The sequence below is a fragment of the Syngnathoides biaculeatus genome, chromosome 16 (assembly GCF_019802595.1).
Source record: "Syngnathoides biaculeatus isolate LvHL_M chromosome 16, ASM1980259v1, whole genome shotgun sequence".
Lineage (NCBI taxonomy): Eukaryota > Metazoa > Chordata > Actinopteri > Syngnathiformes > Syngnathidae > Syngnathoides > Syngnathoides biaculeatus.
The window spans coordinates 12615511-12631314 of NC_084655.1; the positions used below are offsets into that span (position 1 = coordinate 12615511).

The following is a 15804-nucleotide window of genomic DNA, read 5'->3' on the forward strand; positions in this document are numbered from 1 at the left end:
TTTTTGTTACAACATAAAAATATAAGAACAAATAAAATAAATGATAATAAATTACAAAATAAAATAAATGATAATACATTCCAAGAAAAGACGCCATTACAATCGAGAGAAAATAGTTCCTGTCGTCACGGGGGTGTGGGCGAGTCACAGTGTATAAATACGTCGGCTCGTCCTCCCTTAAAGTTTCGCTGGACCCTCCATTCAAATGCCAACTGGAGAGTGGACGAGCGCTTCAGAAAGAATGACAATGACAAGGTGAAACATTTCAACGACGATCTCTTCATCATGGACTCAACGCTTTAAAATCCAAGCCAGCTCACGGGAGTCAAATTAAAGGTCGAAGCCAAGTAGAGGCAGGTAAGTCGCACCCAAAAGGCTCCGTTAGTTGGTCAGTGTCCTGTATGTGCTTGCTTATTGTGTTGCCATTTTTTAAAAAAGCGTTAGCTGTGTATAGATACCTTTGCTATCTCGGCCTTTATACGATTTACAGGTCGTGTTTTTCGCTCTCTGTTTATGTTAGCTTCTCCGCTCAATGGCTGCTGCTGCTGCTGTCATGTGTGTTGCTGTCCAACGCTGTTGTTCATCCGTTCTTCGTCTTCTTGATGCACATAAAATGTAAAACGTAGAGGCAGGTCGCATCATTTGCTGTGTGTTATGACATTTTGCTTTTCATTTTTTTTCCTCCGGTCGCGTCTCGGCGAAGCTAGGTTCCCCAATGTCTCGCCGATTCATTTGAATGTGATGCTAAATGCTGAAAAACAGTTTAAAACAAAATAACTTCACGTTCACTCGCACAACATTTGCGCATTAATTTAAACGTGCAGCCGCAGTGTGATTCGGATGAATAATTCCACCTTCACGTAGATGATAATCATTTTTGATTGACCCTGCCAATGCGGGATTAATTACAGTGTTTTCAATATTCTGCTTGTAATTTGCAGAGCTGTAGATGTCCTCCACATTATACTGAATGATGCGTCTGTTTAGCTTTCTGCATGAGTAAAAATATTAAACACGGCCCTCCTTATGATGCAGTGCAGTTCAACACAGCTACACCCACGATTATAAACATGCTAGTCAGTCAACTCCAAACTGAGTATTATTACGTTTCCAAAGGGCTATTGTTGCATTGAAGCTCGTCAGATTGTTTGTTGGGCTTTCCCTTCCGTGGTTGTCATCCTTCCATCTATGAAATCACATTTGGAATTTGGACTATCGGGCATTGAGGGGACCAGCAGTTGTGTAGATGAGATTTTACAGCTCAGTGGCACGTTTGAAGGGCCATGCATGTAAACAATAATACGGTGCATCCTGTTTTGCTGCTTGACCTGCTGCAATCGTGCTGTAAAAAAAAAATCCTTGAAGCGCTGTCACAGGGAAAATTAAACTAAAAAAATAACCAGTTAGGAATAAGGGGGAATTTATGAAACTAATCTTTTTTTTTTTTTAAATCATTGGCTAATAATCATATTTAGTACATCAATTATAAATATTTGTTCTTTATTCATGCTGGCATATTCATATTTTATCAAAACAATGCATCGTCCAAAATATTAACTTGCTAGTTATAGCCCCGTTCCAACAAACCCCATCTTGTCAATGTCGCTTTATTTTTCACATGGATATAGCAATGTAAATCTCGTGTTCAATTCCACAAATGCAGCATTCTGCCATGTGCAGGTTTTATCCGTCGCAAAACCGCAATTGTCTTTTAATCAGATTCATCTTTCAAAGATAAAGAATTCCCATCTGGCCAGGGAAGTTAATATGAGGGGGATTGGTTTTGTGGTGGGGGGGGGGGGGGGAGTATTGCATGCACTGCATGATGGGAAATGATGTCCTGTAATACACAATCTGCCATTTTAACAATTCTTCCTTGGACATGCGTCTTGTGACGCTGGTTTTGTTTTTAATCTGACGTTGACGTCGTACGGGAGATTAATGGACTGAAGCATTAAACAGGAGGTGCTCCATGGGATCAGATAGAGATTATAAAGGATTTATGATTCCCACATCACATCTGTTACAGCCAGCAGTGCATTCTGTGCGCTTACAAAACCAAAACGTAAAAAGAGGAATTTGTATTTCTGTTAAATTTGCCACTGACAGTCATTTTATTCTTGAATAGTCTTAAAAAAATGAAAATAAAATAAATTGGTCGTTTCAAAGATTATAACTGTAATACACTTAACTGCAGTGGAATTAAATGTTATTCCTACAAAAAGATAAATAAAAGAAATTTAACAAGTACGCAAGTGAACACTATAGGCAGCTTTTGCTGCACAAGGTAAAGTAGATTTTCCTTAAATTTCTCAACTCATTTCCCAGCCCAAATTAGATATATGACACCCCCTCGGGACTCAGTCTTACTAGAATATTTATAATTGACATACTGTACATAAATCAAACGTTAATGAACATAGAAGACTGCAAATGGCATGCCCCATTTTGGGATCCCAACCTGAAGTGAGAGGAAATCCCAAGATGGAGTAATGTTAAGAAATAGGGCAAAATGGCAACAAAGGTCCAAGTTAATGTATGTTGAAGTTCCAAATTCAAAAACAAAATCCATCTTCCTCGAGCTCTCCTCAATGATTTTCTGATCCTAGCAAAATGCCAACGTTTGCTCTACCCTTCGTCTTTACAGGGCTGAAGTCACAGTTCGCTTCACTTGAGACTTCCACAAACAACCTGCTGTCCCGACCTCCAAGGTGCCTTTCAATATGGTGACACTCCGATCACGCAGAGCACAGTAAGCCAGAGGAGCGTCGCGGACATTGCGCTTTGCATCACCTGACTTTAAAGCAAATCTCATCTCACGCTCTTGAGCACGGCGGCAGCCTGCTGGTGTAGTCATGCATCTAGAGGTGAAGGTTGCCCTCAACTTTATCGTGTCCTATTTGTACAATAAGCTGCCTCGGCGTCGAGCCGACCTCTTCGGTGAGGAGCTCGAGCGGATCCTGGTATCTCGCTTTGAGGGTCACTGGTACCCCGAGGCCCCTCTTCGAGGCTCTGCGTTCCGCTGTCTGCACTTGGGGGCCCCGAGAGACCCCGTTGTGGAGCTAGCCGCCAAGAGAAGTGGACTGGATACAGAGGAGGTGCGTGCGAATGTCCCCGCGGAGCTCAGTGTGTGGATCGACCCCTATGAGGTGTCCTACCAGATCGGAGAGAAGGGCCCGGTGAAGGTGCTGTACCTGGAGGACCCATTGGGTCTCGGCTGCGATGGTGAGCGACCTGAAGGAGTAATGAGAGAGATTAAAGGCGACTCCGAATTAGAGGAAGCCAAGAGTCTGGGCTTCAATCCAGACGCTCAGGTGTTTGTTCCAGTCGGAAGCCAGTTATCTCCTCCCCTCATGCCGCCGCTCACCAGTTCGCCCACGCTGCCGTCTGTCCAGCCCGGCCCCACCCTCTTCAACTACCCCACGTCCACCTCACCTGCAGACCCTGTCGCCCACTCCTCCAACACATCCACCCCTTCCCCCCCCAACAGCGGAATACCCTACCTGGCCGCCCAGCAGCCCGCCTCCTCCCGCCCTCAACCCATCACCTTCACCACAGCCGCTTTTGCCGCCACGAAATTCGGCTCAACCAAAATGAAGAAATGCAGCGCAGCCGGGTCAGCGGGCGCTTCCGGTGTCACTGTCGGAGTCCCGCCTGTCCAAAGGATGCTCTCTCACTCTCCTACCGCCGTCTTGGCTCCAGAGATGCTGAAGCACAAATCGCTCTCTCTCTCCATGCACTCACTTGTGGGTCCCATCCCCAGCCAGCTCTCCCCCAACGCCAAAGAGTTTGTCTACCCAGGATCGCAGAGCCCCCTTTACTTTGATGCTGACCCCCAGCCTTTGCAAGCTCACGTGAGTCGATTACAGCCCCCACACACTGTCAGCAGCCACCCGTCCTTTGACCCTTTCTCCAGCCCTCCCCCCTCCCAGAGTATGGGCATCATGGGCACCAATGGCGAGATCTCCTACATCGAGAAACCTCAATTTGTCGAAGGTTTAGGGAGCTACAACCTGCAATATCCAAGTCAGTCCTTCCAGCCTGTCGTGTTGGCCAACTAAGCCTTTATTTGTCAAGAACTGGCCCGGGCGATCCAGATAGATTCATTTTTTTTTTTTAAATAAAAAGCTCTCCTAATCCTAATGCAAGCTAACACTTAGTTTTCCTACAGAGATTTAAACACATAGTTTTCCTACAGAGATTTAAAGATACTGTACCCTCTCATTATATCAGGGTAAGGTTTGGTTTTTGTCATCACATTCTGCTTTGAATTTATCATTGCCACTGTTAGTCATTAATGACAAGTAATCTAATGGGCCAGGACTGTGGTAAAGCTCCAGATTGCACGTCACGCTGTGGAAAATGGACCTAGCCAAGTATTGTACTTTGCTCTGCAATCTGTTCCTACAGAGCTGGCTATGGGGGGGGGTTTGCAGGAGCTGTGCCGTCTGTGCCTGCGTGTGTCGTGATGGCGTTGCTCAATGTGATCTGGAAACGTATTTCGTAACGGGCGCCTTCGCGTGCCGACATTACAGCAGTCTATACCGAAACTGTTTATCGTCAGCCAGAATGTGTCCGGGGCGTGTTTTGCAGATGATCTAATGGGAGAACTTAATTCATCTGTCAGGGGGGAAATTGCAGCAGCGAAGGTCGCAGAAACCTCTGTGAGGCAAAGAAAGAAGACTCCGTTCACGTGCTGATGCCTGAAGTAACGCGCACAGGCCTACATGTAGACCTTATACAATCTGCACACAGCGAAATGCACATATACATGTTCCCAGTCACCCGAGCGTGAAGGTGACCAGGCAGTGATTTGTGGTTTGGGGGGGGGGGGGGGGGGGGGATCCAGCAGTAAAGCCGAAGAGATTTTTATAAATGGCTTAGTGTGACTTTGAGGATGTACGAGTGCTTTTCCTCGGCATGGAAAAGAGGAACACAAGGCAGCGAGAGGGCTGCGGTGCCTCAATGGCGGTCCGGTGTGTATTGACTTTGAGAGTGGCATTTTTTTTAAAACCCAGAACACGTTGCTAGTGAGTTTAAATGGTGTTGAAATGAAAGGCTAACACGATTCTGCCCCTCCTTGAAATGCCTCAGTTCTGAGGGGGAGCAAAAAAACAAAAGTGACGCTGGTTCTTTTCTCCTGGTTGTCAAGTGGACATCGATGAATGTTCTTTACTGATGACGGGATTCTGTTGCTGTTTTAAGATAATCACAGCTCATCAAGTCTAATGTGTTTATGACAAAATGGTCAATTTGAGCACTTTAAGCGGAAATTCAGTTCTCATGTGTCACACAATTTAACATCCATGACCCCCCACCTTACATTTCATTTATTTAAAGAGATGCTAACATTTCAAAAGCGTATTGAAGATGTTTAAATGGAATCACTTTTGTCCATTTAATGTTTTTCTAGACCAAGATATGTAATCATCTTTTGTACCCGAGGACCCTTAACTGTTTTTTCTTCCTTTCACAGCCCTCCTGGGGAATGTTGGATGGGAAATATGGATTTGTTTTTGATCTTAATTTAAAAAAAAAAGACTCGTTCTATATATATATTTTTTTTTTGCAAACTATTACGAACTCCATGAAAATGTAAATATAAAGGTCTTGTGTTCAGATTCTTTGTTTAGTTTCTTACATGCTGAAGTTATTTTTGCAGACATTAACCGGAATATATGCAAACTGAGTAAAAATAAATAGAAATATTACAATTATGTACAGAGTCTATTCTTGAATGTGTATTGTACCTTGTACAGTCTATAAGAGATGGGTAAAAGTTGTTGAAAAGGTGAATGTTTACAAAAAAATGGTTCAAATCACTGTCCTCTGTGCAATCTGCAAACACAAATTCCCCTAGAATTCATAATATAGATCAATTTCAAAGCAGTTTTGCAAGATGAAACTACTAATTACAACTGACATTGACTCTCTCCTTGAAATGTGGCCCTTTGGTCTCCATGATATAGCCATAGCCTGGAGTGTCATGACTTACACAGATCCTGGATCAGCCTTGTCAAGTGCAATATCATTCAAAAGACCCTGCAGTGGGTTTCTACCTCTCATCTCCCCGAATAGCGTCGCAGTACAGTATTTTGGTCTCTTCTAATAGGAAGGATGAAGGAAATGAATGTTGCCCACTTAAGCCCCCGCTTCAGATGGCCTGAGGAAGCCCGACTGAAATACCTGCATATTTTACTGCGTTTAAAAGAACTCCAAATAGGGCGTGCATCTAAAATTTAGAGCGACTGCATTGTGTGTGCTTGAAATGCACCCCAAACTCTTAAGTGCAGGCCATCCTACAATCAGGGTTGAAGACAAACAAGGGTTTGTATTCTGATATTTGCTTAGGTTGTTTTATTTTGCACTTTTGAATATTTCATTGTTTATTTTCTATGTGACATAATGTAAATTGAAACATGCAAATTTTTTTTTTCTTTTCTATTTTTTTTTCCTATTTTTGTATCAAATCTGTACACCTTGTAGATGTTTAACAAGTCTTTCGCGACTGAAATGCAATGACCTGTTTTCTTGGAATGGGGCATTACTACTGCAGTTTCTAATTGTCTGATTTTTTTTTTTCTCTTCTTTTTTAGGTTTGTAATAAAAAGACCAGTAAGCATGGAAAAGAAGCTGAACGTCTCTTTGTCATGCTGTTCTCAAAGTCTTTACACCAGGAATGTCAAACTCGTTTCTATCGCGGACCACATTGTAGTTGCGGTTTCTGTCAGAGGGCCATTATGACTGAAACCATGGAAATCTTTAAGTGACCCATCATATTGACACATTAAATTTATCAACTAGTTTTGGAATAAGAAATCAAAGGTAATAGGTTTTCCAACTATTGATGATGTTTGGTAACACAAAAATGCTTGCAATATCTAGTGCCATCATTAATGATATGGCAATTTGAAATTTTGGTCCAGATTTTAACAAAAATTACAGAAGTTCATACACATGATTTGCCTTTGTGGGCCACAGAAAATCATGTGGTGAGCCGCATCTGTTTGACACCTGTGCTTTACACAGTGCCACCAAAAAAAAAAAAAAGTACTTTCATAATGAACAGAATTTTAATTCAGTAGCATAGTGGGTCTAAGTGTTCAATACATTTAATTCCTAAAGTATTTTGTAAGCCACTCTAACATTGTGAAGTCTGAATGTAAGCATTACGCTCACTTGAAAATACTTTATTTTAACAATTATATTAAAATGTATTATACCACAGTTAAGATTCTACTTCATTAAAATTTTAAAGATGCAATGTAAATAAATTGGGACCCAAATTTAACAATTGCTCCCAAAAACTAAATACAAATGTATTGTACTTATCTTTATTTGGTGAGTGATTATTTCACGTAACACTGTTAATTTTACCACACTTTGAGAATCAAGAAAAATAGACCCAGTCTTCTCGAGCACAGATTTGCTCGAGTGACTCATCCCAATATTGCAGTAAACAAACTCCAGTGATGTTCGATCAATTATTCAAAGCAATGATGAACATCTCTGTTGGCGAGGCAGCAGATTGGTCACCACCCACTTCAGCAGGAGACATACCAGAAGATATTACTTGCGCTTTCATCATGTTGCGCTCCGGCCTGGAAGTAGTGGCGTTTGTGTTTTGGGGTGTGGGCGCTAAACTAACCAACTGCAATATTTGCTTGCTCGCTTGGTGCCTTTCTATCGTAACATGTAGTGAGATGTTTATCACGCCTGACTTTCTTCTACATCTCCCTCACTCCATCCATCTTTTTTTTTTTTTTTGCCCCACCTCAGCATTTCCTCTTGCATCCTCCGGCCCCTCCCTCTTCACAGCCTCCATCATTCCCTCCACTCGATCATCTCTCCCGTCTTCCCAGATCTTTTCCTCCCCGAATACACGCGCCCATCCTCTTTGTGCCGCTGTTACGCAACACTGCTCCCCTGTGTGTGGATGTGATCATTACGCAATAGCTCCTACTCTTCTAGAATACTGATAAGCAGCAGGGCTGAGGGAACAGCGAGGAGGAGGTGGAACGCGTGCAGCATCCAAACAAAAAGATGTGCGTGTGTGTTTACACGTGCAGATAAATGGCATATGAAATCCCACCGTTGTCAGCACAAAAAAAGGGGGTGGGGGGGTGCCTGATGGCAAGTCAAGGTCAACCTGAGCCCATCTGTCTTTCCAACTTCATTTATTTTTTTATGCATGATCCACGATACAGGACCAAGCAGTGTCATGTATCCATACATGGTTAGGACAATACAAAAACACCCAAAAGAATCAATTTTATAGAAACAAAGTAATGCAAAACACCCAAGAAAAAAAAACTTCCAATATCCTGATACTATTAATCTTTTTCCATATTATAGAGATGTAGCTGCTTCAAATAGCGAACAAGTTTCAGTGATGTGGAGAAAAACTAAGCCGATTGAGAACGAAAAAGGGCTGAATTACCTTAAATTGTACACATTTACATCACCAACAGGTAAAGGGGAAAAAAATGTTAAATAGGGCTTGCGATTTGTTTGACACTGAAGGAGGATATATCTTGTGCATGCATGTTACTAAACAGGAAAAACTAGGATTTAGTTCATGTGCATCAAATTAGGATACAGTAGACAAAACCACAAGAGCTTGCACGAGACGCAAGTGCAGTACACTTTAGAAGTGGAACTCTGTGTTCTTAGTGGACCAGTCTAATACATAACATTTGGAAATTTGGTAAAGATTACAGTGTGGATCTGTTAAAAAAAAAAAAAAAAAATTAAATCCAAAACTGCTACATACTGACCTACCCCACGAAACGATCGAAAAGATTCTCTTGGCGCAGAGGCAGAAGTATGTACTGTACTCCTCTTTGATTTCAATTTTAAAAACTCACTGGCTTCAATAACACGTGAACGGGAGTGCATATTTTGGTTGAATGTCAATGCAAAATGAACTTTGCGAAATGAGAACTGTTGTCTGTTAAAAACGTCACCCTCTGGAAACTGAAACGATCGCGAAAAACGATTAAGCACCAACTGATCCAGCGACTTTATGGATCAATTTGCAGTTGATAGGAAATAATCCACACAGTGATCAAAAGATGCGATTTTCGCCAGATGTTTGACATTTGCCCAGGAGTAAATCAAGCGGGCTGCGCTCGGGCGGCTGGCATTATTATGCGGGTCATAACATCGTAATTACAGACGCTCGGCATTAGTACGCCCATCAGAAGCCATGTCTGCTCTTCACCGATGCTTCACAGACATAAGTACACTTGGTGTCGAATAGTCAATACATTGATTGAAGACAAAATACACTGGGTTTCATGCATTAGGATCCTAGACTACAGAGGATCAAATTGGAAGCACAGAAGACTTTGGGGCATTTCCTCTTAGAAAAAAAAAAACACCATGGTGATTTTACACACAATACTACTGAAATCAAACAAGCAATACATATAGATATATATATATATAACAGGATATTATTGCCACAATTGGAGCACAAGCCCACCAATTACCATTTAAAAAAAATAATAATAAATCAGCATCTGTAGAAGACACCGGAGTCTTGTAACAGTCTGTAATGTACTTAATAAAACAGCCAGCCAGTCTGACAACTCAAATACAATTTGATCTTTTGCCAAATAGAACTCTATTCTGCATTTACTGTATGTATTCTGTACTTTGACCGTCACCTGTTCCAACTCTTTTAAACGAAAAAGGTGGAGGATGAGGTAAGAGTATACCCTGCCCTTTGTGTGTTGGACACACGCACACACACTGGATCTGTATATTGGAGACAAAGTATCGCTCATAACTATATAAATCTGTTTTTTAAAAACAAACCGTTAACCCATTGGAATCCCTGTTTTTGTCATTGGTTTTCATTGTCCTCAAATGTATACAAAGTATCGGACATATTCTTGTACATCACAATCAACGGATGCATTATTACCGTCAAAATAAATACACCACTCATCGACTATTTGGCAAATCGAAGGAATAGCATTGGATTTCCCTGTTTTAGGATAAGAAGACCTCCAGACGATCGTTTATTTACAGGGTTTGAAATCACCGATCGTTGTGGACGGCTCAATTTTTTTTTTTTTTAAACAATCCAGCCATCACTACGCAATCTCAGGGCAGGTGAAGGCTCCGGGCGCCCCCTACCTGCAGAGTGTAGTAAAATAAACATCCCTGCAAACGTACCCCTCCGCGAAAGGAGAGCCCTAAATACCTTCAAACCTATTCATTTGACAGTAACCCGACTAAAAGAAAACTGCATTTTTTTTTGTTTGTGTGTATAAAATTGACTCAAATGACATATTTTTTAATCAAATCTTTTACCAGGCTCAGAAACTCATCCGAGATTAAGTACGAGCACTTTATGCATGTTTTCTATGACGCTACCGTTTCTCCCCCACAGTGATTTTAAGGTACTTGCAACCACGAGAGTCTTCGAAGAAAAAGTGCAACAATGGATTACACACTACAAATGACTATACATATAGCGTGTGTGTGTGTCTGTGTGTGTGTGTTACTTGACAGAAGAACTAAACAGATTCACTGCAGCCACCACCTGAGGGTATTGTTTTCCGCTCCTTCCAGGTCCAAGTCCCTGATTTCCTACTCCGCCCTTCTTCCACATCCTTCTTGAGAATGAAAAGGAATTAAAGACACAAATGTACGCACGACACAAGGGAAGGTGTGGGGGGGTTGGCACCGTTCTAAATACACAACTGATGGCACTCATGCTTTTGGTCCACTAAAAGAAGTGCTATGCAGTGACTTAAAAAAAAATTTTTGATTTCTGTGTTGTAAGCCTAGCATTTCCTGACATCCTTTAAAGTATCTCAAGAACGACCGTACTTTCCATACGTCCGAGGGAGTGTCGTCGCCTTGCTCTCAGTGAAGCAGCCAGGCGCTCTCCACAGACCTTCTTGTGACCACCGCCCCCCTCCCCCATCTTAGCCCCCGGTGTGCAGCCGCCACTCCAGCGCCAGGCTCGGACCCGCGACCGGAGCTCGACACGGCGACCGGAGGTCAGCAAGTGTGCAAATGTATCGATTTCCCTCGTGTGTTTGTGTCTGTGTTGAATTCTGCGGGGTAGGAAGTTCTGCTTTTGTCAGATTGATACTTGGTGCATTTTTACCAGGTCTCTACAGCGGCCCGTACTTGGCCTCATAGCGGGCCACGATGTTCTTGCAGCGACCGCAGTCTTTCCGCATCTCTGCCACTTGCTGTCGCAGCACTGCGTTTTCCCGCTCCAGGAAAGAGGCGCGCACTGTGATCTGGTTTTCTTTGAGACGGCGGGCGTCACGGGAACGTTTGGCCGCCAGGTTATTCTTCTTCCTCCTGGACCAATATTTGTCATCCTAAGCAAAACAAAACAGAGGGAAGAGTGATGTTTTCTGGCTCACGCCAGCGTTAAGTGAGCTCGCTGAGCCGTTGGAAGTTAATCCAATTAGCAAAGTTTACAGCCAACTACGTCACTCTTTTGGAACAAAAACGTGTGTTGCGAGCGGTTCTGCGTACTTTCTGCTCGTTGGGAACAAACACTTTCTTGGCTTTCTTGATCATGGGCTGCGGCTTGAGGTCCTCATCGGAGAACTTGTGTTTGCGCGGGTTGAACAGTTCTCCCCCTGGCACACTGGACAAGACCAGGTCGGTGGGATCTGGCTGAAAGTTTACATCCACCTCGATGTCGTCCGGGTTGATGGGAGACGGCGTGTTACGCTCTCGGGTAGCTGTTGAAAAAAATAAAGTAACATCAGGCTTTTGAGGAATACTCATAAAGTGCATTCATCGTGTCATAATTATATCAACATTTAGAAAAACCAAAAAAACTGTAGCTGTTGAAATATGAATAACAAACATTTGTCTTCATCAGGCAACAAGTGGAGCCTCAACATTCAAACACTCCCAACGTTTGGAAAGCGAACTTGTGTCGCCCACCCAAGTCAGTCACATGCCAGTATACATATATTTTTTTTTAGTTTTACTTTACACCAGTCAGATTTTAATTCTAATTTAATTTTTAACACTGCTATGTTAAAATCTTACTTTAAACTTTGCCTTTCCTAGGAGGTAGAAGCCTGACATCGGAGGCAAACCATAACCCTGCAAACGTGGGCCCGTACGAATGCAAATTACTCACCATGATTGTCTTTCTTCACTTCCACAGCTTCTGCAGCTTTTGTCTCGCGTGGCAAAGATTCCTCCTCTCGATCCTCTTCATCGTCATCGTCGTCGTCGTCCTCCAATTTGGCGGGCAGCAGCGTGGTGACAGTCACCGCTTCCTCCGGATCCGAGCTGACCGTGGAGGTGTCGGGGGCACGCAGAGGAGACGTGGACACCGACGTCGTGGTGGCGCTGGCTTTGGCCCTAACCTTGAGGGTGCTCTTGCCTTTCCCTCCGTCCGGAGTCAGCGTCTTCTGCAGCTCTTCGTCCTCCAGGCTTGCGGGGATCCCGTTCTCCAGCAGGAACTCGTCCAGGTCCATGTACTCCAGATGGAAGGTCTCCCCATCGTAGGGAATGGTCTTCTCCCAAATGGCTGGGGTCAAGGAGGCTGACACCACTCCGGCGCTGCCCCCACCGCCCCCCCTAGAAGCCGCACCAGCACTGGCTGCAGCAACCCCGCCCACCTCCACATCGTCAGCTGAGCCCAGCTTCTCCTTTTCGAGCTCTGAATTCAACACAAGAGGAAACTGCAGTTCATTTCATCAAATGGACGTGAGTGAGCAGACCTGATGATATTGTGACGGGAATAAAGGGGGCGGGGGCCGAGCGACTGTCAATGTCAGTGATTGGGGGTGGGGGGGGGGTCGGTAAAACAATGACACGATGTTGCTCGCTCTACACACGCAGATCAGACAGACAATTCTGAACAAAAAGACACTAACGATACATTTGAAAAATTATTCCACCATAATTGGGCTGTGTCGGGGCGTATTTACAGTCTGGTTACGCGCAACACTGCACCTGGAACTTTTTGTTCTTTTCGATTTACGAGCTGCATAGCACCATACGAACACTTCTTATGAACGAGCACCGCTTGCACACACTTACCATCGTCACCTTCCTCCAGAATGTTGGGTGGGGGGATGTCCATAATCTTCTTTATAACAAACGGGAAAGACTTGTGCTTCGCCGCTGGGTCGACGGTTGCGTCGGGATGAAGCGTGACAGTCACCGCTGCTTTACCGGGCATTGTTCGCCGTAAGATTTAATAAGATTAAAATTGAAAAAGTAACTGCACTCTGGGTCACCTTCCAACTTCTGCGATGTTTAAGTCCGCCTGTCGACGATAGAACACGGAGATGCGGAACTCCACTGCTCCCCTTTGTGTTGTCCGTGCCCATACAGAGCGCGTGTTGGATATTCATGAGGAACAAGCCGCGCCCATTTGTAGCATAGTAGAAGCTCATTGGCTGATTATTCTGTCATACGGACACGGCACTGCCTCATTTAGTACCAAAGTACTTTTTTCCATGTATTCATTTGTTTGTTGTTCTTTTCATCGAGTTTGAACTACTGACATGTTTGTAAAAAAAATCTGTCCAAAAAAGATTTGGAGAAAAAAAAGGTTAGGTCAATCAAGTTTAATGCGGACGTCCCGCCATTCGGAAAAGACACGAGTTATGTTTACAATGTTGCAAGAAAACCGACCGGCGGCTCAGTTGCAAGCGCTCGCACACGCAAAAAAAGAGTTGAAATGTACCGTGCGCGTGTTGCAGTGCGTCTTGAGGACACTCGTGGCACAACACGTGCCCCCCTCCCTCACCCATTCACGTGACGGGACGAGCCGCGAGGGGGCGTGGCCGCGTGTCGCTCCGCACGTGCTGGATCTGACGGGAGCTCTCAGCGGAAGAGATGCCAGGAAAGAAGTCAAAGTATAACGTCGCAAAATGGACTCTCTGTAGAATATTTGATCAAATATATGTTTCCTAAAACCGTCATATTCGTTTTACTTGGGACAAATAAATGCATAGAATATACTGCCTATATTAGGTCTGCATTTAGTCGAAAAATACTATATGATATCATGTTTTGTCTTTTTTTTTTAAAGTGAAAATAACCCTCTTACCACAAAACTCGGGGCGCTAAAAGCAATTTTCTCTCACGTTCGGGTGCACGCGATATTCACGCACGCCAGGATATCAAATCTTACGGCCACGACATTGACAGTGCGCACTTTGGCGCCCCGCACGTGTAATTTGCTGTCCAAAGTCGAGTTCAAGCATTTTTTTTCACCGTGATGTTGCAAAGCATTTATATTGTCGTAGTAGGCCTATACGAAGTACTTTTCTACTAAATTGCCATTTTATTGTGGATATGTACTTAAACTGTACCATATGAATCACGGACAAGAATATTAATGAATTGATGCAATGGTTAATATTGAAGTGGGAGCACACAACACGGTTTTAGACAATCTTTGAATTGTTAATAGTACAAAATAACAACAGTTAATCTAAATTAAACAACTAAACAAAGGCAAAAATAACAACCCTCGCTGCCAGCAGGGGGCGCTTAGAGCGACTGCGTGAGAAAACTTGAGCTTTCGCTTTGTTACCTTAGTCAACATTCGACCATGAATTCAAGATTTTAGTCTAAAATATAGTTGTTGGCGTTCACGAGTCTGTCAGTTTGATTTTAATTGACAGCCATACAGCGAAAAGTCTACATGCGATGAACAATTAAGAATTTCAACATTTTCACAACATGGGTTACCAATAAAAGTTGTCATGAAACCGAGACTGACGTTATCACTTGCCTCTTTTAAGTATAGTTCACGACAAAATTATTCTAAAAAAGTCCACGTATGATCAGAATTGTTGTTCAGCCTAAATTAATATCTCACGTTGGTGTGTAATATATGGATCGAACCACTAACGTGTCCCTGGCAGTGAACTCAACCAAGTACCACACAACAAACTTCTCTGGGAACTTTCATCAACGACATCTCTTGAAAAAAAATATTCATACATACCGGCATCATCAAAAGATGGGAAAGAGAAGGGATAGTCCGCCAAGGATCTGATTAGATCAGGAACTTCCCCCCTGTCTCCGAAGATGTGATTAAACGTTGACATCCCGGGCGATGAGGCAACAAACTGGTGTCGTACAAGAGTGTCGCTGTCTTAGCACTCGATTCGAGACTTTGGAGCAACTTTGCAGCAAGTCAGTCGCATCACGGGGACGCCTGCATGTGCCCGAACAACTTGGATTGCAATAACCCCGCCCCCGGGTGTGCTTGACGTGAAGCGATTGGGGGGGACACCCCTGCCAGTCTCGCCGCAGAGCCAATCACAGAACAAAGAAGGTGGGTCTAAACCCAAGAACAACAACACTCCCTCAGCACAACAACACTCCTTCAGCACATGCTCCTCACTCGAGCACATTTGCGACCACGCAGGGCTGCACGTGGGAGAGGCGGCTGCGTGGGAGGGAGGCGCACGAGCCCCATCTAGCGACCAACACCGCCACTACGTGATAAGCAAGGATACCGCATTTACTGTTGTTCAAATTCTACTAATTCAATCATTGCACAGTCCCCTCTATATATTTACACACACGAATGCAGGAATGCATGGATAGATGTCTGAGTGATGGAGTCGCAACAGCCAAAAAAGAAAAAAAAAACATCCAGATACAGTGCATCCCAGACAAAAACTATAATATGCAGCAAACAGACTTTTGGGGATAAGTAAATCCAATTTTATGCGACAAATATTACAATTTTGGTTGCCTTGCTGGCCCTGGCGGTTTCCCGTAAGTTGGGGAAAAGCCAACTTGCTTTAGGACAACAGTGCGGCTCAAACCGGG

The 15804-nt window shown here is 43.6% G+C and overlaps 2 protein-coding genes across 3 annotated transcripts; one reads left to right on the top strand and one right to left on the bottom strand.

The window, feature by feature from the left end:
- The first annotated feature begins 165 nt into the window (after positions 1–165).
- LOC133514775 (protein Tob2) lies at positions 166–5719 on the top strand. The gene is made up of 2 exons (XM_061846725.1): positions 166–357; positions 2648–5719. The coding sequence occupies exon 2, from the start codon at positions 2856–2858 to the stop codon at positions 4059–4061; it is 1206 nt and encodes a 401-aa protein (XP_061702709.1). The 5' UTR covers positions 166–357; positions 2648–2855; the 3' UTR covers positions 4062–5719.
- A 2441-nt stretch (positions 5720–8160) lies between these two features.
- Positions 8161–15188, bottom strand: tefb (TEF transcription factor, PAR bZIP family member b). Of its 2 annotated transcripts, none has more exons than XM_061846862.1 (4): positions 14969–15188; positions 12134–12661; positions 11512–11723; positions 8161–11351 (listed from the first exon to the last, which is right to left on the bottom strand). In XM_061846862.1, exons 1-4 carry the CDS (start codon positions 15069–15071, stop codon positions 11136–11138), a joined length of 1059 nt encoding a protein of 352 aa, XP_061702846.1. In that variant the 5' UTR covers positions 15072–15188; the 3' UTR covers positions 8161–11135. The 2 variants fall into 2 exon arrangements, with proteins under 2 accessions (XP_061702846.1, XP_061702845.1); XM_061846861.1 differs by lacking the exon at positions 14969–15188 and adding an exon at positions 13045–13874.
- Positions 15189–15804: the final 616 nt, after the last annotated feature.